General features: G+C 35.8%; 1 protein-coding gene across 2 annotated transcripts in view; it reads right to left on the reverse strand.

Moving 5' to 3' along the window:
* SGCG (sarcoglycan gamma) overlaps nucleotides 1-22,801 on the reverse strand; it is a 258,739-nt gene that overhangs the window by 204,840 nt on the left and 31,098 nt on the right. The window contains exon 2 of one of the 2 annotated variants that reach the window (XM_027835163.1): nucleotides 12,243-12,440. In XM_027835163.1, coding sequence (XP_027690964.1) covers nucleotides 12,243-12,437 — 195 coding nt within the window. In that variant the 5' untranslated portion in view covers nucleotides 12,438-12,440. The remainder of the gene's footprint in view (nucleotides 1-12,242; nucleotides 12,441-22,801) is intronic. The other variant, XM_027835164.1, reaches the window with a different exon arrangement.

The following is a 22,801-nucleotide window of genomic DNA, read 5'->3' on the forward strand; positions in this document are numbered from 1 at the left end:
CTTTCTGCTGGTTCAGCTGTTCCAGGGTTTTTCCTGGGGTGATATTTTCTGGGGTTTTAGAGGTTAATAAGGGACGGTAAGCAACTTACTTCTTACTCCGCCACCTTGGCTCCCAGGAAGCAGAACTCCAAGAAGTTGGAAAATTAAAGCTGGGGCTAGACCATGTAGACACTTCATTGGTAGCTGAAAATGTTCTAGATTTTCATGGATTCTAATATCCATTAGATTATAATGGTATTTGCAATAATTGTAAATATATGAAATACAAAAGTTTATCAGGTCATAATAAAATGGCAATATTTTAAATACAATTTAAAAACAATAAACAATGTAATAAAATGTATCCCAAGGCAGCTAGGTGGCTCAGTGTATAGAGTGCTTAGTCTGGAGTCAGGATGGCCTGAGTTCAAATACAACATCAGACACTTACTAGCCGTGTGACTCTAGATAAGTCACTTAACTCTGTTTGCCTCAGTTTCCTCATTTGTCAAATGAGCTGCAGAAGGAAATGGCAAACCACTCTAATATCTTTGCCAAGAAAACCCCAAATAGGGTCACAAAAGAGTCAGACGTAACTGAAAAGACTGAACAAAAAAGGTATCCCAATTTCTTCAAAGCTCCCAAGGATTTTAAATAAACTAAAGTGATAGTTGTATCATAATAAAGCACTAGTAAAGTCTCAACAGCTGGTGAAGTTGTAATTATTAAAGATATTTTCACACTAGTGAAATCACAAGTATTATAAACTTCAATATTTCTATTTAAGAAAAAATATCTTCCACATTATTTAATGATGTAATTTCTAAAAAGAAATATTCCTGTTTGGTTAACAATATACTGATAGGTTATGTCATAAATGTATCTGTTAAACTATTTGTTGTTTCTTACACTAATAAATGGATGAAGCATAAATATCTTATCTTTCTCCATAATATGCCTTAGAAATATTTTAGGTTTGGGAAATACATTAAAAATTACCTGAAAAAGATTGTTGTAAGCATTTTAATTGATAATACAGTCAAAATTAAAGTTCTCAAAATTCAAAGAGTACCAATGCTGACCGAGTGTGTTGAATGTTATAGCCTACAGGCTATGTTGGATTTCATGTAATTCAGCAAGTTTTTTTTCAGAATTATTAATCCTGATGAAGAAAAGCCTCCCAAAGAATACGTTTTAATCATACATGATACATGTGAAGGATATAGTTCAGATCTAATGAATTTTCTGTTTGTGGGGATGGATATAGACACTGAAATAACTGACTATAGGAAGGCATGAAATATCCACTGGAAAGTTCTAAAAAGAAGAAATTCTCACCAAGATATTATGTGGCCAACCTATACTTACTATTTCATTTACACAGTTTTTTTTAACCTCCCTTCATGTAACTGTAGACTAGCAGCTAGAAAAATGGACCTTAAATGCCATTAGTACACCCACCTTGCTTTCATAATTGACTATATGATCTTAGAGCCTTCCTGATACTTACATGGGGCCATCTCCAGTTGTCTTGATCTATATCTGGCCACTGGACCCAGATGGCTCTAGAGCAGAAAGTGAGGCAGGTGACTGTGCACAGCCCTCTCTCACTCCAATTCAATTTCAAGTCATGTCATTATCTTCCTGATGTCATGGTCCTCTTTGAGCTTGAAGGACAAACCACAATCACACAACCTGATATTTACATCATAATTTACCACCTCATTTTATAGATCAGAAAACTATAATGAAGCCCCCCAAAAGTGAATCCATTTACTCAATTTACATATTATAAGTGACTAATGAGACTCATGTTGTCTGATTCTACAACATTGTTCTTTTCAGTTTATCATAGTGTCTTTTCCACACCATTCCTATTATTTATCTTTTAACTAAAGAAATTCCCAAGGACGGAGATTGCTTGGGCTTTTTGTTTTCATTCTAAATGAAAGACTTAAGGGGAGACCTCTCTTCTAGAGTCAATTCCTGATTCCCTCTCAAATAAAAGAATTTAAAGTTATCTTCAAGGGAGTGGCAATGTTTTTAGAAAGAGTGAGATGTCTGGAGTAAGGTGTCCCTTACTCAGGTTTAAATGCTGACTCTCCTACTTCATTAAGTCTTAATCTTGGCAAGTCACTTCACTTTTCTAAATCTCCATTTCTTCATAATTGAGAAATAGCTGAAAAAAGAGCAGTGTTTGAACATAATGGAATTTATTGTGCCATAAGAAATGAAGAATATGATGGATTCACAAAAATATGGAGACATAGTAATTGATGTATAATTAACTTAGCAGAATCAGGAGAATAATTTACTTGATTGCCACAACAATAACATGGGGGGGGAAATAAACTCTAAAAGTGGCCCTTCCCCTCCCTGTGATCAAAGAAGTACCCAGTCATGACTTCTAAAGCATTGGAGTGAATCACACCTTTCATTCCTTGGTAGACAGGTGATGAATTAGATACACAGATGAACTATCAGAATGCAGAGAAACAAGGTAGATTAATGATGGACTTGAAATACAGAAACAAGACATATTCTCAAAAATGAGAATATATTGATTTGTTTTTCTTGATTATACATATTTGTTATAAAATAGCCCTTCTATGGGAGGGTGAAGGTAAGGTGAATGATGGGGAAAAAGTTATGTTATGTAAAATGAAATTAATTTTACATAAATAGTTACTAAACAAATTAAGGTGATCGTATTAGTATTACTATCAATAAAATATTTAATTGAAATTTTTAAAAAAAATTAGAAACGAGGATGTACTAGATTATTTTTAAGGTATTTCTAGTTATGTTTCCATGAAATTATTACATAGGCAATGCAATTAGTCTCTGCACCTTGAGTCTACACATTCTGAAACATCCTCCATGTAGCTGCCGAAGTGAGTTTTGATTTTCCTTACTCTCTGAGATTTACTTCAAGATTTGCTGAGATTTATACTTTATTGATATCTAGGCAGAGATGAGGGAGGGCATTCCAGGCTGGGGGATAGTCCATGAAAATACTCCAGGTCCATCTATCTCTTATCTCTGTTCCATTGCAATGGAAATGGAATACATTTCCTCCTTACTCGGTAAGATCACATATTTAGAGACAGAAGAGGGCTCTGAAGTCAAGAAGTCTACCCCCATTAGAGATGAGCACATTGAGGTCCAGAGAGAATAGATGATTTGTTTAAGGTCCTATAGCTGGTAAGTGGAAGAGGTAGGATTTGACACCAGGTCTTCCTGCCTCAAAGTCTCCCATTTGCTTTAAGACAGTGTTCAAGCACTATCTTCCACACAAAACCTTTCCTTCAACTGTTAGTTTCCTTTCTTCCTTTGTATTTATTCTCCATATACATACATACCCACCCACACACACACACACACACACACACACACACACACATATATATGTTGTCACATCTCCTTGAGGTAAGGATTGATTAATTTTATGTGTCCCCCAGCACAACACCCACCACATGGTAGGTGATTAAGAAATGCTTGTTGCTTGATTGATTCAGCTCTTAATCTTAATTAAGATTAAGGCTCAGAGATTTCCGGGGTGGAGCCAAGATGGCGGAGGGAAAGCAGTGACTTGCTTGAGCTCTCTCTCCAAACTCTTCCAAATACCTATAAAAATGGCTCTAAACAAATTCTAAAGCAGCAGAACCCACAAAAAGACAGAGTGAAACAAATATCCAGCCCAAGATAACCTGGATGGTTGATCAGAAAGGTTTATCATGCTGGGCAGGGAGAGGAGCACAGTTTGGCACAAGTGCACAGGCTGCAGCGAACCTGGAGGTGGCCTCAGAGGACTGAATCGCAGGCAGCTGTGGCGGTTTCCAGACTTCTCAACCCAGGAATGCCAAAGACAACTTGGAATGTCAGTGGGAAAAGTCTGTGACTGCAGTGAGAGAGGAGATAGGCCTCAGCCACAAGTCTCGAGCATGGCCAGGGGCCGCGGCTATTTCCTGAGCTTCCTGCCCACAGACTGAGGGGGAATCGAGTGGCTGATTGGGGGGGATTGCAAGGATCTCTTTGCCAGTGTTGAGGCAGGATTCTCTTGCTTTACCTGTGCTTGGATCTGGGTCACAGTTCTGAGGGGTGGTCCCGGGGCGAGGAGGAGCGCTGGTGTGGTGGAGCTTGTTGTGGCGGTAGAGAGGAAATACCTCGCCCCTTATCATAACACCTTGGAAGAACTGAAAATTTTCAGGTCCCTAGAAGTATCTCTGAAAACAGCTATACAAACTCCCGAAGCTTGGGATAGTATATTCTCCACATTGGAAACAGACTCTTAACTTAACAAAGAGTTTAAAACTCAAGTAATTGGCTGGGATCATGAGTAAGCAGTGCAAAAAGAGTCAGACTATATTATCTTACTTTGGTGACAAAGATGATCAAAACATACAACCAGAAGAAGACAACAAAGTCAAAGCTCCTACATCCAAAGCCTCCAAGAAACATATGAATCAGTCCCAGGCCTTGGAAGAGCTCAAAAGGGATTTTGAGAAGCAAGTAAAAGAAGTAGAGGAAAAACTGAGAGTGATGCAAGAAAATCATGAAAAAGAAGTCAATAGCTTGGTAAAGGAGACCCAAAAAAATACTGAAGAAAATAACATCTTAAAAAATAGCCTAACCCAAATGGCAAAAGAGGTCCAAAAGACTAATGAGGAGAAGAATGCCCTAAAAAGCAAAATTGGCCAAATGGAAAAGGAAGTCCAAAAGCTTACTGAAGAAAATACTTCCTTAAAAATTAGAATAGAACAATTGGAAGCTAGTGACTTTATGAGAAATCAAGACACTAAAACAAATCCAAAAGAATGAAAAATTAGAAAACAATGTGAAATATCTCATTGGAAGAACAACTGATCTTGAAAATAGATCCAGGAGAGAGAATTTAAAAATTATTGGACTATCTGAAAGCCATGATCAAAAAAAGAGCCTAGACATCATCTTTCAAGAAATTATCCAGGAAAACTGCCCTGATATTTTAGAAACAGAGGGGCAAAATAGAAATTGAAAGAATCCACCAATCTCCTCCTGAAAGAGATCCCCAAAGGAAAACTCCTAGGAATATTGTAGCCAAATTCCGGAGTTCCCAGGTCGAGGAGAAAATATTGCAAGCAGCCAGAAAGAAACAATTCAAATATTGTGGAAACACAATCAGGATAACACAAGATTTAGCAACTTCTACATTAAGGGACCTCAGGCCATGGAATATATTATTCTGGAGGGCAAAAGAGATAGGATTGCAAGCAAGAACCACCTACCCAGCAAAACTGAGTATAATCCTGCAGGGGAAAAAATGGTTATTCAGTGAAATAGAGGACTTTCAAGTATTCTTGATGAAAAGAACAGAGTTGAATAGAAAATTTGATTTTCAAATACAAGACTCAAGTGGAACATGAAGAGATAAACAGGAAAGAGAAAATCATAAGAGACTTATTAAGGTTGAACTGTTTACATTCCTGCATACAAAGATGATATTTGTAACTCATGAGACCTTTGTCAGTATTAGGGTAGTTGGAGGGAAAAAATTATATGTATGTATATATAGATATAGATAGATAGATAGAGGCCACAAGGTGAGTTGAAGATGAAGGGATCATATCTGGAGATTAAAATTAAGGGGTGAGAGAGGATTATATTAGGAGAAGGAGAAAGGGAGAGATTGAACAGGGTAAATTATCTCACAATAAAAAACAGAAAAGAAAAAGCTCTTACAGTGGAAGGGAAATGGGAGAAGGTGAGGGGGAATGAGTGAATCTTATTCTCATAGGATTTGACTTAAGGAGGGAAAACATACACACTCAATTGGGTATGGAAATCTGTCTTAACCCTACAGGAAAATAGGGGGGAAAGGGACAAGAGAGCAGGGGGATGATAGAGAGGAGGGCAGATTGGGAAAAGGGGTAATCAGAAGCAAATACTTCTGAGGAGGGACAGGGTCAAAAGAAAGAATAGAATAAATGGGGGGGCAGGATAGGATTAAGGGAAATAGAGTTAGTTTTATACAGCATGTCTACTATGGAAGTGTTTTGCATAACTGCACATATATAACCTACATTTAGTCATTTGCCTTATCAATGAGGGTGGGTGGGGAGGGAGAAAGGGAGAAAATTTGGAACCCAAAGTTTTAAAAACACATGTTTAAAAAATGTTTTCACATGCAATTGGGAAATAAATACAGGAAATGGGGTACAGAAATCCATCCTGCCCTACAGGAAAATTGAAGGGAAGGGGATAAAAGAAGGAGGGGAGATATAGAAGGGAAGGCAGACTAGAGGAAGGGGTATTTAGAATGCATGCCATCTTGGGGTGGGGGGATGGGCGAGATGGGGTGAAAATTTGGAACTCTGGAAAAAATAAATGCTTATTTCCTCTCTCAAAAAAAAAAGATTAAGGCTCAGAGCCTGTGACTGCTTCTGAAAAAATGTAAAATTATCTAGGGCCTTTGAACACATTGCCACATAAATAAATTTCTGGGCAACATAATGTTTTCTAGAACCAGGCAACTTTAGTTTTTATGCTAAATATTGGTATATTGCTTTGATTTTTTATGGCTTTGTTTAAAATAAAACTGCTTGAACAAATGTAACTTCAGGGGGTTTATGAAATTTATTCTTTTGATCTAATCTTACTAAAGCTACAGGCATGAAACTGCAACAAAATGTATTTTCTTCTCTTCTTCAAGGATCTATAATTTTGCTCATGTTGCTACCATGTCTCTTCCCCTCCCATCAGCACATACCACAACCCCTTTGACACTTAGTAGATGGTATTTGAGAGTGGCCATGGCCAAATAGTCCATCACCATGCAGCCAACATGGGGATTAGCATCTCTGAACTTTAGTTTTGATAGTCCATGGGGGCACAGACAAACATAAAATAAAGTCTATCCTCTAGTGCCTCATATTTAAAGCCCTTCTATCTTGTTTGGACTTTTTGAACCTTGTGCTCTATTGACATTATGACTCAAAAATCCAAGGTCTTTACTAAATCATCTTGGGGACTCAGAATGGGACTTTAGTAGAGGATTGAAACACTGATAACTACTAATCAAAAATTTTTTAAAGGATGGCATTGGTACTCCATCTTAACATGCTACAAATAGGAAACAGAAGTCATTTCAGGGAAAACTGTTAGTACTCAAACTAGAATTTATCTTGAAGTCTTTTGTTTCCATTGAGGAAAATGTCACATACTTAGGAAGACATGAGTTCAAATCTGGCCTTGTATACTTGCTATCTATGTGACCCTGGGAAAGTCACAACCTTTGTCTGCCTTGGTTTTCTTATCTGTAAATGGGAACTTATAATGAGAATCTGTAAATTGTACCTACATATAATAAGGATAAAGAGAGATAATTTGTAAATATTCTTTACAAACCTTAAAGTACTATATGAATACTAGTTATGTTATTTTTATTGTTATCATTATAATTTATTATTATTCCAATTTACTGTCTAAATGTCAAACTGGGCAGAACAACTAGTCAGGGCACAGAGAAAAATAGAAATTCAGGACTTAGGATAGATTGAAAATCTGTAGGTTTTTTTTCTTGGAGTTCAACTTGCCCCTATTTTTTTACAGTATCAATACTTTATATAGCCCCATCTGCTACTTTTCTTTTTAAAAATATTTATGTATTCATTGATTTTTTTCCACTTCTCATTGTGTTCTCAAATATTCTGACTGTTATTGCCTCCTGCTTTTAACTCTATAATTTTGAGTGTTTTCCTGATTCTCTTTCCATTTTCCAAGTAAATCATTAAATTACATTGTGATTAAGACAATGAGAGAAATCATGATAAATCACAAGGTAAAGGCTGACAATGTTGCTTTGGGCTCTATACAGAAACTTGGAATTGACCAGAGTCCACACTGCAGATGGGCAAGCCAGGTTGTACTGGGGCTAAAAATCAGAGTCCACAAAAAAAGCCTATCTTGAAACTTTTTTTAAACTTTAATCTTTATTGTGTAGTAATAATAATAATAGTAATAATTACCATTATATAATGCTTTAACATTGGCAAAAAAGTTTGACAATTATTATTTCATTTGATCCGTACAACATTGCTGGGAGGTAGGGAGTATTATTATACTCATTTTGCAGATGAGAGAACTGAGGCAGACAGAGATTAAGTGAGTTGCCCAGGGTCACAGGTATTAAGTGTCTGAAGCTGCTTTGGAGCTCAGGATTTCCTGACTTCAGGTCCAGTGTTCTATCCACTGTATCACCTTCCTGCCCCATGGTTTAAAGACAGGATGATTAGAAAATGTTTGTATTTATTGTACTTCTTCATATGTGTTCAAGAGGTGCATTGGTTTATGAGTGAATCACATAGAGATGGAGAAAAATAAAGCTTTACCCAAGAACCTTCATCTCCTGACTCCAAGTACAGTCACTAGCTGTCCCCCATTCCTGGAATGTTCTCACTTCTCATCTCTGCTTCCTGGCTTCAAGTTCCAGCAAAATCCACCTAAACTCATCTTTCCTGGTCTCCCTTAATTTCAGTGCCTTCCCTCTGCTAGTTATTTCCAATTTATCCAGTAGATAGTATATATTTGTTTGTATAATATCTCTCCCTTTAGCCTGTGAGTTCTTTGCAAGCAGAGGCTGTATTTCACCTTTCTTTGTATTCCCAGGGTTTACTTTAGTGCCTGGAACATAGAAGGTGCTTAGTACTGACCAACATGTACATAACCAACAGAAGACAATGTGTCATAACAGAAAGAGCACTCTATTTGGGTTCAGAAGATTTTAGTCCAAGTCCTTACTTTAACACTTCACTATGTTAAGGAATCCACTGGTTTTGTAATTAAAGAAACCATGCACATTCAAATCCTTGCTTTCTTTACTGTATGAGTAACATTAGGCAAGTCCTTCACATTTTTGGGTCATAGTTTACTCATCTAGAAGGGCTAAATACTTGGATCCCTTCTGGCTTTAGATCCCTATGATCTTTAGTAGTCCATTGATTAGCAAAGCCAAGAACAAAAACTGCAAGGAGAAAGACATCCTACTCAGCAGCTGCTGTGGAAAATGGAAAACAGTTGTTACAGATATTAGGTATAGATCACATTTTTTTTTTACTGCAATCAACTCCAAGAGGATACAACCAAACAGTGAAAAGATTATATCTTTAAACAATTATAGGGGAAAAAAGGAAGTACCTTGCATGAGAATGGATAGGGAAAATTCCTATATAAACAAGGGATAGTGGTGATTGTAAAAGATAAAATAGAGAATTTTGATTAGGTAAAATTAGAGAACTCTTATGTGAATCAAACTAATATATCTAGAACAAAGAGAGAAAATTACTGAGTAGCAAAAAAAAATCTTTCCATCAAATATCCCTGATAAAAGCTTGTAATTCAATCTATAGGGAGTTGACAAAAACTCATAAAACCTAGAACCATTCCCCCATAGATAAATGACCAAAGAAAATTAACAGTTTCCAAAGGAAGAATTGCATATTGTCAAAGAACCATGTGAAAGAGCTCCAAATTAAAAAAGAAATACAAATCAAATCAGAGGTTTCATATTATACCTAGCAAACTGTCAAAGTGACCAAAGATGGACATAGTCAATTTTGGAGGGCCTACAAGAAGATGGGCTCACTAATACACTGTTAATAGAGCTGTGAATTGGTCCAAAAATTCTGGAAAAATTGTTTGGAATAAAAAAGTCACTAAATTGCTCATATCCTTTGTCTCAGAGATTCTACTACTCTTCACATACTAAACATGAGGTCAAAGACAGAAAGGCCCCATATATACCAAAACAACAACACTATTCATAGTAGTAAAACACTGGAAACAAAGTTGGTGAACCATTTAGGAAATAACTGAAAAAAATTGTGACAATGAATGTAACAGAATACTTGGGTACTGTAAAAAAAACCCACAGAGAAGGAATTCACATGGAAAATACATATGAATTGATATACAGTGAAGTAAGAAGAACCAGGAGAATAATATATACAATCACTGCACTAAAAGAAAACAACATCAAAGGGACATGAATTCTGATTAATTGTAAATGACTAACTGTGGTCACTAAGGAATGATGCTAAAGCACACCTCTCTCTTCTAGAAAAGGAAGCATAAGACTAAGAGAGTAAGCATATTTTGTCCCTATGTCCATTTATTTTGCTTTACTGTTTTTGTTTTTAACACAGAAGTTTCATTAGGGTACAGCATGGAATATGTACAAAAGATATCAATAACATTAAAAAGCACAAAGTAAATTAATAAATAAAACACAATCCTTCATTTAATAGGCATCCGTGGGTAAGAGACTTCACATCTCTGATCTTCTCATTTGTTTCAGAAAGTTATTGTGAGGAAAGTCTCAAACCTTAAAACACTATAGAAATTTAACTTATCATTACAGATTATTATTATTCCCACCAAAAGAGTTCTACTTTGATACCTCATTATGGTATGAAGGTGAAACTGGGCTCTCAAAGAAAATGTCAATAGAACTACAAGGTCTGGCACATCTTATTCAAGGTAGGAATGGTTTGAGTATGGACTCAGTGACAGATGTCTATTGCCTGAGGACCAATCTAGGTAAGTTAAGAGAGGTTCATCATCTGGATTACCATAGCAACTGACAAGGAATTTCTATGAATTAACAATTAGCAAAGTAGTTAAGATGTGCATTGGTGGAAAGGAATGCCCAGTGAAATCAATTATCCTTAAGATATTGAAGCATAAAACTATTATTAGTAATAATAATGATAATAATACATGAACTAAACCATAGTTTAGGTCTTTAAAATATTAGGTTCCTCCAAAAAAGTGAAGTGGTCTGCCAAATCATTATCTGTAATGGAGAGACATCGAACACAACACCTTATTTGGCCAGAAAAAAAATAGCAGGTTGTTGTGTTTTATTTAGGATCTTACTCTCTACTTTATAGTGCTTTTTTTCCCTCTTTTTCTTCTTCTTACCATTAGTGCAAGAACAGAAACAATGACTCAAACTTCTAAAGTTATGAGGTCTTTCCCCAAATTGAGATTAACTGTTAAATCAATGATGGAGCCCTACTCATATGCAACAGTTAATGAGAGAAGGTAATACCAGACCTCCTTTCTGCTGACTTATTTCTTTTTTCTTCAAATGCATTAGTGGCAAGACATACTGTGGGCCACTGAGGTGAAAGAGGAATGAATCTATCATTTAGCAACTGCCTATGGCTGAGATAGGGTAATCTCCTCCCACTGGTGTTAGCAACAATTTGGGAGAATAGTAGGAATGGGCCTTGTGTTATTTCCCCCCATTAATAGCTGTAGGTAGGCAGCATGGGCTCTACTGTTGACATAATAGCTAATCTCAATTTTAGAAAAAATATTTTATAATCCTGAAATTACTAATAGAGAGCATATGTACCTATAACATATAGCTGGTTAATATCTATATTGCAACTCCTAAGATCAAGATACATGGGTAGAACCTGGCAATAGTAGACAAAAGCTAATTTTTGGTTTCTTATGAAAAATTCATTTGTCTTGTTACCAAATCATAGAATATATCTCAGGAACAAATTACCTTAATTGTGATATTTTTGAAGTATTTCCTGTTTTCTGATTAAAATTACTTTTTATAGACTTTTAAACTTTTTATATTTAAGCTACTACTTTATTCAAATATTATACAAGTTTTAGAGTGTACTGTAGCATAGAGTTATTTAGGCATCTTTGAAGTTATATAGATATTTAAAAAGCTGTGTGAATTCTCCTTGGACTTTTGGGACTTTATTAGCTAAATCAGTTTTTAAATCTTGGATTGTGGAAAACTACTGATTAGAAATTGGAATTAAGAAAGTGAGCAGGTAGCAACATCTAAATGCAAATGAATTCCAAAAAATCAAATGCAATTAAAAAAACATGCTTTCTAAAAAAAAACCCCAGAAAAATATAGTAGAGGCAAGGCTGAAATAACCTTGAAATACAACGGTTTCAATCAACTAGAAAAGCAAGATTGCCATCAGCAGAGAAACTACTACTTTAAAAGATAATGACTAACAGAAATATACAAAAATCCATTAATTCATAGTGCAATGAAAACTGTAAAAGAGAAATATTACACGTACAGTCCCAGAGGATGTGGAAAGTACTCACTGAAGTGGGAAAGAACAAACCTAGTACATAGACAGAAGCTAGTATACATACAACACAGGTGAAGTGCTAGTCAAGGAAAACAAGTGTTTCACAAGGAGTAGAAAAAGAAATGGAAAATTAAAGAAAACACTTACTGGAGAAAACCACATGACTTTAAGAATCCAAATTGTCAGAGCAAAATTCACAACTAGGATGATAAGTAGAAGAAGGACAAAGAGGTAGAGGCAGCGCTTCCTCCAGCCATAAATGCCAATTTTGTAGACATACTGGTTTTCTGGCCTCTCTAGGCTCGTGCCTTGCGTTGTTGTAGTGTACTGTTCACGTACCATCTGCTACAGAAGAAGAAAAAAAACTCTCATTAGTTACTAACATAAAAACAATAAACAGAATGCATGATATTTAAAGAGAAAAGGACTTGAAGAGTTATAATTATATATGATGAGTCCAACCAAATATGATAAGCACTTTGTACCATGGCATCCAGTTAGCAGATGAAAAAATCTTTTTATTATAAATATCAAATGTTTATATATTTAAGTATACTTTTATATTTCTGTAACAGAGAATTTAATTTACCACAGTTATTTCATTATAAGAGATTTTACTATAAGTTAATGCTAAATTGTATTATAGTTATCACATATTTCTAAAAATCAAATGATTAAACAAATTACATGTTTCTATGCACCCTTGCCCAATGTTACAAAGCCAGTAAATAATGGAACCAAGACTTAATTCTAAATAAAATTCTTGGTATATTCTTGCTAAGACACGAAACAATTCCCTTTGCCATGGAAGGTGCTGAAATAGAAAATTTAAAATTATTCTAATAATTGTTTTTCAAATGCAATAAGAGGAAATAATCAATTGGTAACATAAAGCAAATATTCAATTAACTGGTCTTTTTTTTTTTACCTAAAGCCCATTTTAAATCTTCACATAAAATATGAAATCTTAACTCTAAAAGCCACATTTATATCTTAAAACTAGTTTCTTCCTGGAATACTCAAATGGATCTGAGATCTCAGTGGTGACATCCCTTCCAACAAGGGAGAATTCACACCCTCTATGCCTGCCCATTCTGATGGACTCTTGTCCATGTCTTCTCATAATTTCACCAAAGAAGTTCCACACAACATGCTGGGCGCCACTGGTACTTTCTCCTAACACCTTAATGATACCAGTGTCACACAAAGACTAGTCACCATTTAACCCTCACTCATATAACCAGCCCATCTTTTTTGTTCATACATTCCCTCAATGACAAACTTTTCTCTTGTTACTCTTCATAGTTCCTTATTTATTGTGTGTTGCAGGCTGTTCACGCCCTCCCCCCGCCCCGTATTGCCCTGTGAGTGATAACCTGTTTTTAATTCTTCAGAAACTATAGTATTCTGTGACATGTAGACAGACAGCAAAATTAGTTGAATATTAATGTAACTTGTTCCTATGCCATGCTCTTATCTGGTCTGAATTATTATTTGACTCATGGGCAAGGGAGGTAAAAATCTGTAAACAGGGAGAGGCCTGGAAGAAAAGTGCTAATAATGATATAATAATAGGGGCAACTAGGTTATATGTTAGAGTACTGGCCTGGAATCTGGATGACATGAATTAAAATCCTGTATAGATTTTTGATGGAAAGAAGGGATTCTAAGAGGCTAGGATGAGGTGCGAGTATATTCAAGGTAAAAAGTACCACCAGTGCAAGGGCGCAGAATGGGAAATAGAGTATTATGAGTGAGGGACAACGAGAAAGCTAGTTTGGCTGGACCACACAGTATGGGGAAGGGAGTGATGTATAAGAAATTTGGAAAGGTGGGTTGAGGCCAGATTGTGAAGGGCTTTAAAAGCTAAACATAAGGGCTTAAGCTTTATTCTACAGAAAGCAGGGATATGAGTGAGATGGTCAGACTCGTACTTTTTGGAAAATCCCTTTGACAAATATTAAGAGGATAGATTGGGCAGCTAGGTGTTTCAATGGATAGAGTTCTGGTACTGGAGTCAAGAAGACTCATCTTCCTGAGTTCAAATCTGTCCTCAGACACTTACTAGCTGTGTGACTCTGCACAAGTCACTTAACCCTGTTTACCTCAATTTCCTCATTTGTAAAAGGAACTAGAGAAGTATATGACAAACCACTCCAGTGTCTTTGCCAAGAAAACCCCAAATTGGGTCAAAAAAGTTGGACATGACCTAAAATGACTGAACAGCAACAAACGGTTAGATTAGAGGGAAGGGGATGGGGCACAGGGATTAATTAGGAGGTTTGTGAAGAAGTCCAGATAAGAGGTGATGAGGGCATTAGTGAAAGTGGTGACCGTGTAAGTGTACAAGAGACATTGTGGAGATAGAAATGATAAGATTTGATCACTGTATATGTGGGGTGAGTTACAGTGAGGATTCAAGGGTGATGCCAAGTTTTTAAACTAGGGTGAATAGAAGAATTGGTACCTTCTACTTGAAGCATTTTTTGATCCCCTTAGTTATTACTATTCTCTGCCCTCAAAAATTTTACCTTGCAGTTATTTTGTGCATTTTATTTATATGTATGTTGTCTATCTATATTAGTTATAACCTAAACTCTTTGAGAACAGAAATTATTTGGGTTTTGTCTTTGTAAACTTAAACCCAGTACCTAGGGCAAAGGGTTCTTAACTTGGAGTCCATGAACTTGCTTAAAAAATTTGGTAACTTTCTTGGTTATGTTATTAATGTTATGAACTTTACCTTATGCATCTATCTTATCTTATGCATTTAAACATATTATTCTGAGAAGGGAGTCCATGGGATTCACTAGACTGCCAAAGGGATTCATGACACAAAAAGGGTCAAGAAACTGTGGCCTACATGTTTGTTGGTTGCTTATCAGGAACACCATAATAAGAGACAACCAAATATCTCAGGAAATGATGTTTCCTATTGCTTTGGGATACACAAGAAAATCAACTGATTTACCAGTTTATTTATTTGACTCTCCCAGGAGAACATGTGAGACATCTTTCCTACAACTTCTGCCTTTGTTTAGGTTTAATGTATAAACACGAATGTTAGGGTGAATATGATTTCATTCTTCAAATAGCACTTTTCATTCATTTGGTTACTTGACAAGGACCTCAACCTTATAGTGCCAACAGCTAAATTAAAATCTATCGACAATCTTAAAATCTAGTGATTCTTGACACCCTCTACCTTTTTTTTTCTGCTCTGTCACTGATACTGAAGAAGTGGGAAAGGGCCATTTTGAATTTTTCTTTGTGTCATGGATTGCCACGACCAAGTCATTATCAGTTGCTCAGACTACAGATGGAGTTTCTCTGTACTTAGCTGGGTTGGTCTTTGGAAAGCAGACTCTGTCTGTTACTAAGACTCTACTCAAAACATTTCTATCATAGCAGACGCTGTCAGAACTTTCATTCTATTGTCACAACCTGCAAGAACCTAGGATCACCTCCACATCATGAAGCAGCAACAGAGAAAAACTTTTGTGGAGGAATGTCCAGAGTACAGTTGGTTAAAGTACCAAATCTGCCTTTACTTCCTTCCTTTCCAAGAGAGAGATGGCATCCTGGATCATTCATTAAACTCAAATTAATTCTGTATAAGAATGACTTAAGTTGTTTAACAATAACAACAGTTGGCAACATCTGTTTCAACTCCACTGATGCAAAGAAGTAAAATGCATTGAACAAATGTTTGGAAATAATCCATGTGCTATTTATTAGTTAGGTGATTCCATTCCAGAAGCAGAATGAATTGGAAATGACATGAGATCCACTTTCCTCTAATTTAATACCCACAATTAAGACTTCCTCAAGACAAACTTAATTGCATACAATTCAATTCACAGAGGATTCACAGAGATTTTGATTTTGCTCCTGGGAATAAGATCAATGTACCCAACACACTCAATTTTGCAAACCACAATTAAATTATATCATTGCTGAACTGCTGAATTTACTCAAACTCATTTAAAAAATCTCTGTAACATTTTTACAATTACCCTCTATTTACAATAAGCAGTTAGGGATCCTGAAGGATTAGAAATAATACATACAAATGTACATTCTGAATATGTGTATAATTGTCTCCTGCATTGATGTTTATGGAAATATCAAAATTTCAACTACTTACCAGACTTTATTTTATATCTTTTCCTAAAAATTACTGCTGCCTGTTCGAAAATATAGGATTTCAGGGATATACTTCAATGAGTTTCTTAGTCAGAGTAAGTGGCTTAACAATGTCAATCAGATGAAGAGCTTTTGTATGGTGTCAATAATCATTTCCCCTTTCCTCAAAGAAACACTGAAAATAGGCCAGCACCACAACAGGGAAAATGTGATTTGACATTGCCAATATCTGATTATAAAGGCAGTGAATCATTAATGAGGCATAGTGTGAAATATCCTTCTCTGAAGACAATCAGAGAGAGGATATATAATTATATTTTAGGGATGGTTTAAAAGAAGTTCTGCTTAAATAGAGGGTAATGATGTAGGACTTTGTGAAATTTCTTCTTTGCTCAATGTGTCACCTACATAATTTTCTGAAACTCTAATTAAAATATGCTGCTATTCTTGAACCCCAGAATTGGAAGGGGATTGAGGCCATCTAGTGCAAGCTGTGCTTGACCAAGAATCTCCTCTCCATCATATCTGAGTAACCTTCCAGACTTAATAATATTTCATTTTTCTCCAATTACATGCTAAAACAATTTTTAAACTTTTTTTTAAAAAAAAGTTTTGGGTTCCAAATTCTATTCTTCCCTCCTCCCTCTCTGAGATGGTAAGCAATCTGGTATAGGTTATATATGTGCAATCATGTAAAATATTTACATATTAGTCATTTTGTACAAGAAGACTTGAATAAAAGAAAGAGAAAAAAGAAAGGAAGGAAGAAAAGAAGGAACAAAGAAACAAAGAAAAAGTGAAAATAGTATGCTTCAGTCTATGCAGACAGTATCAGTTCTTTCTCTGGAGGCATATAGCATGCTTCATTATTAGTCCTTTGGGATTGTCTTGGATCATTGTATTGCTGAGAACAGTTTAGTCATTCACAGTTCTACATGGTATAATATTGCTGTTGCTGTTAACAACTATCTCCTGCTCACTTTGCTTTTCATCAGTTCACATTAAGTCTTTCTGAAGTGATTCTGGTTTCTTATAGTGCAATAATATTCCATCACAATTATATACAACAACTTGTTCAGCCATTCCCCAGTTGATGGGCATCCCTTCAATTTCCATTTCTTAGCCACCACAAAAAGAGCTGCTATACATATTTTGTAAAAATGGGTTCCCCCTATTTTTTTTTTTATCTCTTTGGGATACAGACTTTCAGACTTTTCTTGAAGAGCCTCAAGTGAAAGGGAATGCACCACCTTCTGAGGCTGTCTATCTCATTTTTGTGGTTGTTGATTTGCTTCATTTGTGTCCAACTCTCTGTGACTACATTTGGAGTTCTCTTGGCAAAGGTACCAGAGTGGTTTGCCATTTCCTTCTCCAATTCATTTTACAGATGAGGAAACTGAGGCAAAGAAGGTTAAGTGACTTGTCCAGGGTCACATAGCTAGTTTCTGAGACTGGATTTGAACTCATATCCTCCTGACTCCAGGGTTGGCACTCTATCCACTGTGCCACAGAGCTGCCCAGTCTACTTTTAGATCATTGTAGTTGTTAGGAAGATTTTCTTTATTACATAAAGCCTAGATCTATGCCTTTGCAACTTCCATCCATTGTTTCTATTTCTACACTCTGGGCCTAAGTAGAACAAGTCTAATCCCTTTTCCACTTTCAAATACTTAAAGAGATTTAGTGTACGCCAACTGTCCCACCCCCTCCACTAGTTTTTGTTTTTTTCCAGGCTAAATATCCCACTTTTTTCAAACAGCACTTTTTCAAACATGAACTGGATGCCCTTTGCCACCTTGGTCACTCTCTTCTAAACACTCTCTAGCTTGTCAATGTTCTTCCTAATATGTAGTACCCTGAAATGAACAGAATATTCCACATGTGCTCTGATCATGGCAAAGTATAGCTGGGATATTTGTGCCTTAGCACAGAAGACTGGGCCTCTCTTACAAAGCCTATGATTTCTTTACCTTTCTTTTTTTGGTCACCATAACTCACTATTTGTTGACTCATTGAATTTCAGTCCACTAAAACCTCCAGGATTTTTGATAAATTTCTATTTAGCCTTGCCTCTCCCATCTCGTATTTGACTTTAGGAACTAAACTATAAGACTTTGTTCCTATACTTACAAAATTTCAATTTGATTCAGTGTCCCAACCTGTCAAGATCTTTTTGAATCCTTTCCAGGTTTGTGTCAACTGCAAATTTGCTAAGCTTCGTCTACACTCTTATTCAAGTCATTGATAAAATATTAGCACAGGATCAAACACTGGTCAGTGATTACACTCTCCTAAAGATCTCCTTTTAAATGGCACTGAACCATCAATGACAACCCTTCAAGTATTTTCTTTCAACCAGCATTCAGGTGTTATGTTATATAAAACAAGCTTTGCTTCAGATTTTTCTTATACTCCAATCGTAAAACTTGGAGCTGATATCTATGTTGTAAAAACCTGTCTTTAGTATCTTAATCAATGCTGAATATGTATAACTTCCCTGATGCTTACTTCTTTGCTACCAATAACCTCCAGTTGCTGGCCCTCCATTGATCCACTACCAATCTGCTGGTCACAGGGCACTGCAACCTAAAAGACCACAGCTGTTGCCAAGAAAGACTCACATGCTGCCCATGTAGAGTGCTGGGGTCCTATCCTCAGGCAGGGCCATGTTGAACAGTACATGGAATATCCATATCTCTAAAAATTCTAGTCTGAAAATTCTCATAAGTAGTGGATACATTCTCCAAGTTGAGAGATCAGATGCGTACAAGACCAGAGGTATATTTCTCTCTCTTTTTTTTTGTTTTTAGGCAATTGGGGTTAAGTTACTTGCCCAGGGTTACACAGCTAGTTCGTGTCAAGTGTTTAGTCTCAGGCTGGATTTGAACTCAGGTCTTCCTGACTTCAGGGCCAGTGTTCTATCCATTGTACCACCTATCTGCCCCCAGAGATAATATTTCTTAAGTGATTCATGCTTTTATAGAATTATCCACCCATAATTTTGAGATGTCTGCATCATAGCCAATTCCTTTTCTTCCTCAGTTAGCATTAGACCTTGTACCTAAAGTCAAAGAGACCTAGCTTCTCGAGGACATGAGGAAGCTGATGATGAGAGCTCATTCTAGGTATAGGGGTTGAAGTAGGGAATACATTTTAGAAAGAAAAGACAGAAACCCTGTGGATTAGGACTAGAAGAATAAGGAGGTTAGAAAAGAGACTACTTGAACAGGACTGCTTAATTCTTAATCTTGTGCCAGACTACTTGAATAAGGTAAGATCATGAACTTATTATGTATCTCAAGAATATAGGAAATTCTCTTCTAGCATATGAGGAGTATTTGTTCATTAGAGTAGATTATAACTGGCTTAAAGTAGACATACAAGGGATCAGATTTCAGCCAGAGAAAAGAAAATGATGGAAAACTCACACCATCTTTGTGAAGAATTCACCCCTTCTTTAATACTTTCTGGGGGTGGGAATAAGAGTAGAAGTGGGGGTTAGGGTTAGAATTAATCCCTTATGAAGTCCTTGTGAGAAAGGCTTTCAGAGAGTTCTTGTGACAACAGAACCATTCCATTTGAGTAGATATTAATTTATTCTGTTTAGCTCAACCTAAGGATAAAATCTCATTTACAATACTTTTATCTAAGATGGGTTTGATTCAACTCAGGTCTCTCATGACTTAAGTTGAGCCCCAAAGATTCAATTTAATTTTTTTCTATAAAACTTTATTTTGGTATTTCATAACTTGAATGCACATTTTTCATAAGCTAAATACATGGATATTTGATTTTTAGAAAGTTCCCACTTTACATTTTAGAGCAGTGATGCATGCTGGTAATTTTCAAGATAGGGACTTCAAGAAATCACTATATCTGACCTTAGGCCTTTGAGTGAGTAACTCTGATCATTAACTATGGAGGTAATTATTTTATAAACAGTCAACTGAAGACTAGACTTGAATAATCATACATTTATTTATTAAAGCAAAGTTTATATAATCACTCATTTAATCTCCCAAAGACTTCACTCCTTTAATTGAATACTTTAAGTATGGATATTTAGGAAGTACTTTTACTATGCTGTGTATTAGAAGGTCATTACCATCTCAAAAGTAGACCTTCGAAATGCTTCATTTTAATTATGAAGGAACATAGAGGTTGTGAATATTTTTCTTTTATGAAGTACATGAAATTATTTGAACAAGATAGGCATATCTATTTTATCAAATATATTTACGTATACTAATTCAGCCAAATCAACTTCAGGAATTTAGAATATTTGGCTCTGAACATGGCACTGTCTTACGCCTTCTTCTCTTAATTTTTCTTTTTTAAATCCCAAAAGATACAGTGTCTTGCTTTTTTAATTTACATATTTGAGACATTGAATGTATTAAAGAAAGAAAACATTGTTCTGATACTTAAAGAAGCTATTTCTATTAATGCATACTTTTATATAAAAACAAACAGATTTTACAGAAAAAATTAAACTGTATCTTTGGGGTTCAATTTAAGTCATGACTGTAAATCTATTTGATTTTAATCAAACTTACCTTAGATAAAAGTGTTTCTTACTTTTATAGGTAGTAATAACTAATATCTTACAGTTTCATAGCACTTGGTTACAAATTATTTAACACATGTGATCTCATTTGATCCTCTCAACAACCTTGTAGAACAGATATCATTATCTTTATTCTACAAATGAGGAAATTGAGGCTTCCAGGTGTTTAGTGACTTGCCTAGAGTAACCAGTGGCAACTCTCAGTCCCTGGCTTTCTGAATTTTAATAAATAGTGGTTTCTTTCATTAGCAAAAATATATATATTTCTAAAATGGTTCATGCCTAGTAATAAATTTATCATAATTTGTATCATGGAATTCAGGACCATAGATTTTGAGCTGTAAGGGGCCTTAGAAGTCATTGAATCTAACCCTTTTATTTTACATATGAGGGAAAGGAGACAGAGATAGGCTAAGTGATCTGTCTAGGATCCTACACTTAGAAAACAACTGCAGCTGAACTTAAAGCTACATTTTCCTGACACCAACCACTATTTCTTTACTAAAGGCTTGCTTTGATTTCTCTTTATGTCATGGGGGCAGAAATGAATTCTGGACTCTCAAGGGCCATGCAGTAAAGTTTTGGCTGACCTTACAGCAGAATGGAAAGGCTAAGTAGGGCTCAGTGAAGGACTACATGCCCATTATCTGTAAACCTGCCTAGATACACTCAGAAATGCTTATCAGGTGGGCTGTAGGTGATAGCTTTTTTTTTTTTGCCTGATTACACCAAGTGGCAAAAACCATATACCATGTCATAGATTGATTTCTGTTAGTGAAGGGAGTACTGTCTCTTGATTCCTGTTTGCTGCTCTTATAGTCAGTTCCTTTTTTTTCAGCAGTTAGCATCTGATCCTATATCAAATATCCTTGATACTGGCAATAAAATTGTGTGGGAGTGCTACCTGTTACATTGTTATCTATTTATACTACTTTTCTATGAGGATAACATCAATATAAATACTATATCACTAAAAATTACTGTATCAAAATACTGTTAAGTTTGTTTTATTTATTTGAACAGACCCATGATTTCATGGGTATAGGGAACTTCCAATGAGGAACTTCTTCTAGTAAGAAGATTGGCACCTGCTCAATAATTTGCAGTTTTAGAGAGTGGCCTGGGTTTTGATATATCTTTATTGAATACATGATATAATGAAAAGAAACCTTTCCTTAAAATTAAAGGCATCTAAAAGTACAATGATAAGTTGCTTCAGGAAGGAGAGGGTACCTTGCCTCTGGATATTTTCAAACACAATCTGGATGACTACTTGCCAGGTATGCTGTGGAAAGAATTTTTGTTCAGGCATAGGTTGGGCCATTTAGAGCCATTCAAAACAAAACAGAGTGCTGGTTCCCTTTGAAAGAGGACAGACAGTAGGCAGGATGAACATTCTGTTTAGTAAATAAAATACAAATTTAAAAGATGTAAGAAAGTATGATAAGATTTATATTGGTTCAGAGATCTAAAAATGGAAGGAAATGAACAGGCTCTCTATTCCAATATCCTCATTTTTACAGACAGGGAAACCGAAGTCTAGGAAAATTGAGTGAATTGTCTGAGGTCACAGGGGTAGTAATCCTCAAAGCAAGTCCTCTGACTCTAGAGCCAGAGCTCTATTCATATTGTTGTTGTTCAGTCATTTTCTCAGTCGTGTCTGATTCTTCATGACCCCATTTGGGGTTTTCTTGGCAAAGATATGAGAGTGGCTTGCCATTTCCTTTTCCAGCTCATTTTACGGATAAGGAAACTGAGTCAAACAGGGTTAAGTGACTTGTCTAGGGTCACATAGTTAGTAATTGTTTAAAACCAGATTTGATCTGAGGAAGATGAGCCTTCCTGACTCCAGGACTGGTACTCTATTCACTACACCATCTAGCTGCCCAGCCTTTTTGCCCCCTATATATTATAAGAATCCTAGTATCTCCCCTATAAGGTAGGAAAGTTTTGATTGAATATCATAGAGTCTCAGAGTTGGATACTGTGACGT

This window comes from Vombatus ursinus, unplaced genomic scaffold (genome assembly GCF_900497805.2).
Source record: "Vombatus ursinus unplaced genomic scaffold, bare-nosed wombat genome assembly UNPS02014813.1, whole genome shotgun sequence".
In the NCBI taxonomy this organism is placed as follows: domain Eukaryota; kingdom Metazoa; phylum Chordata; class Mammalia; order Diprotodontia; family Vombatidae; genus Vombatus; species Vombatus ursinus.